Genomic DNA, 9,914 nt, shown 5'->3' on the forward strand with positions numbered 1-9,914 from the left:
GAGTACAAGAATTATAGAATAGCAGCACTAAAAATACCAGTCTGAATTCAAGCAGATACTGTATATGAGGGGTTTAGGCCATTTAAAGACTTAAACCCCCTTTAAATCACCGCTGCATTGTTCTAAATATATTTCACTGTCTGTTAAGAGAGAGAGAGAGACAGAAAGAATGAATGACAGCTTTTATTTGTATTATTCTAAAATAATAATAATTTAAAAAAAAAATCTACAGAAATGGGCCTTAAGAAAAAACAAATTGAAAAATCATGAAGTAAAAAATAAAAGACGGAGGTCCATTTATGCCATCCAGCAGTCGTCCAACCATCAGTTATAAGTGGCATTGTAGAAAATATGTCATCTAATTTTTCTTTCATTTTTCCATTCAGTTAATCATCTGATTAAAAGAAAAACAATTTCCTTCTGAAGCTGTGGAGATCAATGGGGCTTATCGCATCTGAAGCAGTGCCACAACAGCCAAATCAAACACGCAAATAAATTGCTTTACAGTACGTCACATAATTGGTCCCAAAGCTCTTGCTGCGTGTTCGGGAACTGACTCCATGAGGGGTTTTTTTTTTGGTGGTGTGTGTGTGTGTTTTTTTTTTTGTCCTATACATATATGTGCACATGTGCGTACCTGCGCGCTAACGATTCCGGGGCTGGGCGGCTCCTCATCTGGTTTGAGTTTGGAGCGTTTGTGATGCATGGGGTCCCCTGTGCTACTCACAGCCGACTCACTGGTGGGTTTACTCTAGAAACAAATATTTTAAAAACACATGAAAAAATTACATCATAATCATCATCATCAAAAATATAGGTCCAAACTTAGTTTGGAAGTTGCATGACTATAATATTCATATTCATGTGGTAGTAGTCCAAGGTGCTTCAAAGAATACCGTAGTTCTTCCATGGTCTATGTCTAAACATAGAATTACCACGATCAATCAAAGAATAACATTGTACCCTTTATGAAATAGAAACATATTTTTAGCATACTTTTAGAAAGATAACTTATTAATGTGGAAATATTATACTTGGAATATACTTAAGTGTGACTGTTTATATGTAATTTCATAATTACTTCTACTGTTTTTGAAATATGATTAAAGTTTAAGATGGTTAAGATCCTACTTGTCCGATCGCTACCACTTTGTTCATTTAAATGGGGAGTCATCGCAATTATCACCAGTAAAATATGGAGTGCCTCAAGGATCTGTCCTAGGTCCTCTGCTATTTTCAGTATACATGTTGCCCCTTGGTAATATTATTAGAAAATACAGGATTAGGTCCTACTGTTATGCTGATGATACTCAACTATATATCTCAACAAGACCAGATGAAACTTCTAAATTATCTAAGCTAACAGAGTGTGTTAAAAATGTAAAAGATTGGATGACCAATAATTTAAAATTAGGTAGTCCAAAATGCAGCAGCTAGAGTCCTTACCAGGTCAATAAAATATGATCATATTACCCCAATTTTACAGTCTCTGCACTGGCTACCTATTAAGTTCCGTATCAGTTACAAAATATTATTACTTACCTATAAGGCCCTTAATGGCTTAGCTCCTGCGTACCGAACTAGTCTTCTACCACGATACAATCCATCACGCTCCCTAAGGCTGCAAAACTCTGGACTTTTGCTAGTACCTATGATAGCAAAGTCCACTAAAGGAGGTAGAGCTTTTTCGCATTTGTCTCCCAAACTCTGGAATAGCCTTCCTGATAACGTTTGGAGTTCAGACACACTCTCTCTGTTTAAATCTAGATTAAAGACTCATCTCTTTGGCCAAGCATTCAAATAATGCATCTCATAATCTTGTACTGCAGTTATATCTGATCAAATGCACATTATTATTTTTTAGCTTGTGTTAAACAAATCAATTTTGCTTGGTTGGAACAGCAGCTACGCTAATTATGTCTCTATTTGTTTCTCAGTTTTTGCACGGGATGAAGGATTTACACAAGCTTCAGTCTGGATCCAGAACACCTGAGAAGAGATGATGCCAACCCCTCAGAGGACCTCAGATGATGCCAACCCTGAGAAAACATACAGAACTACCAAATTTTGCTATAAGTTTGATTGCACCATATAATAATTGCTGTTAATAGTGTTCATCATCTGTTTGATTACGTCTTTAATTGATTTTTCCATACATTTCTGCCATATGTACATTAACTGACAGTCACCACTGATAAGCTACCACTAAATATTGTAGAAACTTAATTTGCTGTAAAGTTGCTTTGCAACGATTTGTATCGTGAAAAGCGCTATACAAATAAACTTGAAATAAAGTGTACTGCTGAATGTACATTTACATTTAGCCATTTAGCAGATGCTTTTATCCAAAGCGACTTACAAATGAGGACAATGGAAGGTATCAAAATCAACAAGAGAGCAATAAAATGCAAGTGCTATAACAAGTCACAGTTATCTTAATGCAGCAAGGTTTTCTTTAAATTATATAATAAATAAAAAAGATAGATAGAATAGAAAAAGAATAGAGCCAACTTTTTCTTTTTTAAAGAAAACAAGCAGTTAGTAAATGAATAAAGTGCAAGTCTAAAAGGGGCAAGTTTTTTCTTTTCTTTAAAGAATAGAATTAGAATAGATAGTGCTAGAATTACAGGGTCAAATAAAGATGGAAGGAATGTGTTTTTAGCTGATTCTTGAAGATGGCTAAAGACTCAGCTGCTCGGATTGATTTGGGCAGGTCATTCCACCCGGGGGAACATTTAATTTAAAAGCCTGTGAAAGGGATTTTGTGTCTCTTTGGGATGGCACAATAAAGCGACGTTCATTTGCAGAACACAAGCTTCTAGAGAGTACATACTGTAAGTCTGAAGTAATGAATCTAGGTAAAGGGGTGCAGAGCCAGTGGTGGTTTTGAACAAACATTAATGCCTTGAATTTTATGCGAGCAGCTATTGGTAGCCAGTGCAAACTGATAAACAGAGGTGTGACGTGCATTCTTTTCGGCTCATTAAAAATTTAATTAAATTAAAGTTCTGGATTAATTGTAAAGGTTTGATCGAATTGGCTGGAAGACCTGCCAAGAGAGCATTGCAATAGTCCAGCCTGGACAGAACAATAGCTTGAACAAGGAGTTGTGAAGTATGTTCCGAAAGAAAGGGCCTGAGATCTTCTTGATGTTGAATAAAGCAGAATCTGTAGGACTGGGCAGTTTTAGCAATGTGGTCTAAGAAAATCAGCTGATCATCAATCGTAACTCCAAGATTTCTGTCTGTTTTTGAAGGAGTTATTGTTGATGTGCCTAACTGGATGGGGAAATTGTGATGACACAATGGGTTGTACTGACAATGTCTACTATTTAAAAGTGAACGTAAGGGTGTTCAGAGACAGATATGATCATGCAAGTGTACTCTCTTTAAGTACACTTAAGTGGCCTTTTATTTCATTAATATTATGTTATATGTAAGTACAGTTTTTTTTTTAAATATACTTCTGAGAATTGACTAAAAGTGCACATTCTGTACAATTAAGCACACTTCCTTTTCACAAGGGACTAATATGGTACATGACTTAAAACCACTGTATTGCTATGGTTTGTCCAACCCATAGGAAACATTTATTGCTCAGTGGTTGCTTTAAATAGAAGTTAGAAATAGAAGTAGACACAAATGAGACATGAGAAATATTTGAGAAAAAAAAGTCAAAACTGAGTATGGTGGAAGAAACATAGAATATCTCTTTATTATCTTGCTGCAATCTCTATCAAGACTCCATTATAGGAATATTTTATTGCTCATTTTAGTCTCAACAGTGTTTTAGATGTTTCTCCTAAAAATCCTTACGAGAAATAAAAGTAGACTAAACTGAGACATGAGAAAGTTCTGAAAGGAATCCAAAATTACAATGGGAGAGAAACATGGGAGATTTATTGCTGTAATCTCTTGCAAGACTCCATTATAAAAATGTTTTACTGTTTAATGTTTGCAATGGGGTTTTTCACCTTTAATGGTCAGGACAGTATAGGAGTAGAGACAGGAAACAGTTGGACTGAGAAAAGGTGAGAATTGAACAGGAGCAGGAAAGTAACTTTAGCTGGGATATGAACCCATACTGCCTGAGGTGCAATTGTGCCTTCACATCAGTGTGCTGCCCACATGGCTATGGCCCTGACAGAGTTTACTCTAGCATCATGATACTAAGGGGTGACTCTCCTATATGTCTTATTGAGATATCAGATTTGTCTTAAGATGTCTTCAGTTTTATTTTAGGAGAAACGTTAAACTTTGACTAATATTGTAAATACTAAAACTATCATTTAAATAGCATCAAACATTTCAGAATATCAAGGGCTACTAGTTTAAATGTTTAAACTGATCTTCAATGTCCAGCATTGTATATACACCACATTTTCCAAACACACTAGAAAGGACTAACAAGTGCAAGATATTTAGCATAAGAGCAATACTTTAAAAGAAAAATTGTAACACTTTACCAGTGTACCCGTGTGTTTTGTTTTTTTTTTACTTTGTTTAGCATTAACATTTTGTCTTGTACAGCACATTTTTGCATGTATATAAATATAGGTTATGGTTTCCTCTGTTAAATCATTGTGCAATAAAACACTGTACATAAAACAACTTCAAATATGACAATGCATGTATTGTCTTTGATTGAAATGGTGTGGATAAATGACATTGAAGCTAACCAGAGGGAAGAAAAATTAAATAAAAAAGAGATCTCTTTAACATTTCAATTATTTCTCCTAGACAGAAATTAGGTTCCCTTTCGATACTTCACTCGTACTGCGTCTTGCTAGACACATATGGGAAAAAAGCCTTTTTTGTGAAGCCTATTTCGTTCACGCAGTGAAACTGCATGGCCAGAATGGGCGGGGCATCTGGCTACATAAGCGGGCGCTCGCCACAGGATTCTCAGATTTTTCTCCTTCAGCGACGACTCTAAGTCTCAAGCTGATCCGAAACCTGATCCGAAACATGCCTTCACAGCTGGAATCGGGACCTCTCAGCTCGGCTGACCTGCTTCTCCGCCACTCCAGCGACACAACAATTCCGGTCCGGCTCCCCTGCCGCCATTCGGCGACTTCTAAAAGAGCTTCTAAAAGAGCATCGGCGTTGTTGCAAATGCCGCACCGTTATTGCGGTTCATGCGGGTCCCCCCTGCTCGCCGATGACGGCCACCCGGAGTGTGTTTCCTGCTTATGACCTGCTTCTCCGCCACTCCAGCGACACAACAATTCCGGTCCGGTTCCCCTGCCGCCATTCGGCGACTTCTAAAAGAGCTTCTAAAAGAGCATCGGCGTTGTTGCAAATGCCGCACCGTTATTGCGGTTCATGCGGGTCCCCCCTGCTCGCCGATGACGGCCACCCGGAGTGTGTTTCCTGCTTGGGGAAATCCCATGCGGAAGCTGCGCTCACGGGAGCTAATTGCTCTCATTGTAAGAGCTTCAGTCTCACCTCTCTCCGCTCATGGATCGCTTTCTTTACAGAGAGCAACTCCTCCCGTTTCCTTCCTCCCAGGGACCTGTGAGGAAAAAACAGCGGGGCAAAGGGGTCGAGCGATCGGCTACGAGGGAGCTCACGCCGGCCCAGATCCCGCGTGCCTCGCTCTCGCCGCAGAGAGAGTATTCCCCCGTCCTTTTCTCCCGGTCTGATCAGCGTCCCTCTGCTGGTGAGAGCAACCTGATCTCATTCGGGGGAAGTGGGGATGAGCTGCTCGATGACAGCATGTCATTAGCAGCGTCGGATGCAGAGGAGCTGTTGGGCTCGGAGAATGACCTCACCCCCTCGCCATCATCCACAGCCAGCGCCACCAAAGACGGGACGGATACCGAGCTTCGTATCCTCTCCAAGGCGGTCGAAGCGTACTTCTCCATTTTTCCCGGAGGTCCATGACGAGCTCACCAGATCGTGGCGCGCTCCCTACTCTGCCCGCCTCCGTACTGGACCCTGAAGAAAAAGGGTACGATAAGCCACCTCCCCTAGATGAGTCAGTGGCCACGCATCTCTGCCCGCCCACGGCCATCGGCTGGAGAGCGAAGGCCGCTCACCCGTCTAAGCCGTGTAGGACCACTTCAGCTCTCACTGGACGCGCCTACACCTCAGCTAGACAGGCGGCTTCGGCGCTTCATTCTATGGCAGTCCTCCAGGTCTTCCAGGCCAAAATCCTTGCATCCTCCAAGTCTGGCCTGGACCCCGCTACCCTCAGGGATCTGAGGAGCGCGACGGACCTGGATCTACGCGCCACCAAAACCACAGCCCAGGCGATAAAGAGACCGATGGCCAGCCTTGTGGCGCTCGAGCTATGGTTGACTCTGACGGAGATGAGGGACGCGGATAAAATCCCCTTCCTCGATCCTCCTGTCTCCCCCAAGGGCCTTTTCGGCCCAGTGGTTGAAGGATTTGCTGAACGCTTCACGGAGGCACAGAAATCATCCCAGGCTATGCGACATTTCCTGCCTAAGCGTTCCAGGTCCGCTGCTTGCGCCGACTCAGCAGCCTGCGAAACCAGTACCTGCCGCCCCCGCTGTTCAGCCCGCTAAAGCGCAGCAGACACGGGGACGCTCTCGCTCGGCCAGACGCTACCCTCTTCCTAAGCGGCAGGGTCCCCGACCCAAGATTGTGTTGGACCCAGTGCCTCAGGCGTCATCCTGATCCGCGAGACAGGAAGAGGATGGGGTCAGATCTCGCCATGGCCGGACCGCCCCTCAAGCAGCCTCTCTTACACCTCTTGACACCTCGTTCAGCTCCGGGTACAGAGGGAAATGTGTTTTGTGCGAACAACAGACCCGTTCATGTGCCCAAGCAGACAACCGCTGTGGTAGCGGGAAAAATTATAAAACACAAACATTTTCAAAAAGAGAGCAAACTTCCTCTTCCATCACTCGTACATGTTCTGCCCCCGTGCGGCCAGTCACCCGAGTTAATTCAACCACTCGTCATGCGGGCCGAGGCCTGGCAGGCCATCCCTGGAGTGTCGAAATGGGTTATGGGGATAATAAAGCTAATAAAGATAATAAAAGGATATTCACTCCAATTCGCTCGAAGACCCCCGTGCTTCAGTGGTGTGGTCCCCACCTCAGTGCAAAGCATGTCCGCTCAGAGGTGATGATTTTGGTGGCAAAAGGAGCCGTGGAAAAGGTTCCTCCAGCCCAGAGCGAGTCAGGCCTTTACAGCCGTTACTTCCTCGTCCCCAAAAGAGATGGTGGCCTCCGGCCCATCCTCGATCTCAGACACCTGAATCGCGCCCTCATGAGGAGGTCGTTCAGGATGATTACACTGAAACAGATCCTCGTGCAAATTCGCTCGAGAGACTGGTTATTTTCCCTGGACCTGAAGGATGCATACATTCACATCCAGATAGACCCTCGTCACAGGCCATTCTTGAGATTCACCTTCGAGGGTGTGGCTTATCAATATACGGTCCTTCCCTTCAGGCTGTCCCTGGCCCCCCCACACTTTTACAAAGTGCATGGATGCGGCTCTTGAAGAAGAGTTTAATTAATCAAAATATAAATTATTCAAGTATAATCGATGTGAATATAGCCATTTATGTATTCAGTTATTCCACTATTATAATCATGTGTATTTGCCTGCATGTATAGAAATCTGTATGAGAATGGAATGTGCAGACATATGGAGAAGTACATGATAAGCACATGATGGCACATAATGGGGCCCTTATTTTCACAGAACATAAAATTATGGTCTCATGACTGCATCGTGATCCCATATGAATGAAATGCATTGAACATGCCCAGAGAAAAAAACTGTATATAAGAGGGTACAGAAAAAGATTCGAGCGATTGCTCTGCAGAGTTCTCTCTGGTTTTATTGTCTCTGAAAATAAAATCTCTTCTGGCATCAAAACTCCAAGACTCTGAGAAAGATTCTTCACAGCAACGGCAGAAGCCACCACATATTGGCACCCAACGTGGGGCTGGAAAGGAGCAGGGGTGGAAGACCACTTTGGGCTGGCTTGACGAACAACACGGTGGCCACTAAAATAAGGTAAGCAGATTTTGCTTATATATTTAGTGTTGTTCGCCCCGGTATGCCCTTTGTGGTAAGAACACTCGAAATTTGCTCCTCCAAATTTAAAGAAACAAAAAGAAAAAAAAAGGGGTTTTGATTCCAGAATAATTAATTGCATGCAAAGGTCTGTGTTTATTGTTAAGTGGGCCTTTGAAGGATAGCAATAAACATTAAGCAGATAAATTATAAGGAAGCGCGCAAAGTCCTATGATAGGCAAAAATTCCTGCAGGGTACTGCTTTTTTAATGTGTTGAGGAAGTGTATCAGTGGAAGAGCGAGTAAAACTGACAGGTCACTCAGGACAAGTGTAGAGCAGTCTGTTTTAATGTATGTGTCTGTGTCTGTGTGAATGACTATAGTTGTATGAGAACAATAAATTCTGTATCGGGTGGGTAAAAGCTGAATGAATGAGCCCTGTGAATAAGGGACGAGAAGGAGTGAATGGCTTTAGAAAACTTGTTTCAATAAAGACTGGGTCAAGATTGTGGCATTGTAGATTTTTCGTACATATTTGAATGCATATATTGTGTGACGTAAATAGGGAGAATATGTAGGAGACAAATGCAGTTTAGAAAGTGGAATATAATAGAGGTATATGCCCTATGTTAAATAATTAAATTGCTGATAAAATAATTTTTATAACAGGAAACAACAAATATATACATAAAGGTCTTAGTTATTGGTTGGCACTTTTGGATGCTAAGTGTTAAAAAAATAATAATAATAGGATTTAGATAATAAATTCACTTTATAATATATTGAAAATGTGCACACGCACGTGATATATAAATACTAGGCTTAAAAGTGCATGGTACAGATGAAAATAGGAGAAAGTGGTTAAAACAAGTAAAATTAAGTTGGGGAGAAAATATACTAAGTTAAATCATTGTATAAAAGTATAGACTGAGCTTTAAATATAGGATTGTCATATTATTGGAAAAATTATGGCAGCCACTCCGGTGGAAAAATTAGGAGTAAAATATCCATGTGTAAAGAACTGATAGACAAGCTCTCAAACAAATGGCAACAGAGAACTAAAAAAATGATGACAAAATGGCCAAAGGAAGGGACATTTCATGTAGCATTGTGCGAGGAAATGGAAACTTTGATAAAAAAAATCATAAAACTAAAGGCAATAAAAAAAAGAGAGAAAAGAGAGAAGCAAAAAGGGAAAAAGAGAAAGAAGTGTTATCTTTGTTCAAAAAGGAAGGAGAAGACTCATTGAAAAATATAAAACAGGCAAGAAAAATACTAAAAGAGGCAGACAAAGAAACAAAGAAAAAAGAAGAGTTGTTTTTTAAACCAGCCCCACATCTGCCCCCAGAGGGACAGTTCCCAATACTTAAGGGTACTGTAGAAGTGTCTGGAGAAATGCAAATGGAAGGACAAGTAGAATGGGAAGAAAAACAAAAAGAACCAGATATAAGACCAAAGAGGCAACAGAATAAAAAGAGTGAGGGATATTTACCTTTAGATTGTTATAAACTGGCACGCATAGCATTAGAAATGATGAAAGCAAACTATGAAGGAAAAACAGGAAATGAGGAAATGTTAGAGCAGATGAGGAGAGAAGATAAGGAGATTGAAACACAGGCAGAGGCTATGGAAGCAGAAATAGGAAGGAAAATTAAAGAAACAGAAAAATTAATACAAGATGCAGATAAACTGGTGAGAGATAGAAGTAAACTATTAGAAAGCAAAGACGAAGTGAGTGAACGGGAGGATTCATCATTTGATAAAGGAACATGGGGACAGGGAAGAGAAAAAGGAAGACTTAGACCACTGGCTGCACAACTCCCAATTTTAATTAAGGGTACGCAGGGACAGTATGTCCCCTGGGCCTCACAGGACCTTGAGGGGCTGGTCACTCGCCTCCCAGACATCCATGAG

General features: G+C 41.3%; 1 protein-coding gene across 1 annotated transcript in view; it reads right to left on the bottom strand.

Moving 5' to 3' along the window:
- The window catches only part of LOC107598195 (transcriptional activator GLI3-like), a 110,901-nt gene that overhangs the window by 35 nt on the left and 100,952 nt on the right, over nt 1-9,914 (bottom strand). The window contains exon 6 of the mRNA XM_016289468.1: nt 605-751. Coding sequence (XP_016144954.1) covers nt 605-751 — 147 coding nt within the window. The remainder of the gene's footprint in view (nt 1-604; nt 752-9,914) is intronic.

Source organism: Sinocyclocheilus grahami, unplaced genomic scaffold (genome assembly GCF_001515645.1).
Source record: "Sinocyclocheilus grahami isolate Dianchi unplaced genomic scaffold, SAMN03320097.WGS_v1.1 scaffold247.1, whole genome shotgun sequence".
NCBI classification, from domain to species: domain Eukaryota; kingdom Metazoa; phylum Chordata; class Actinopteri; order Cypriniformes; family Cyprinidae; genus Sinocyclocheilus; species Sinocyclocheilus grahami.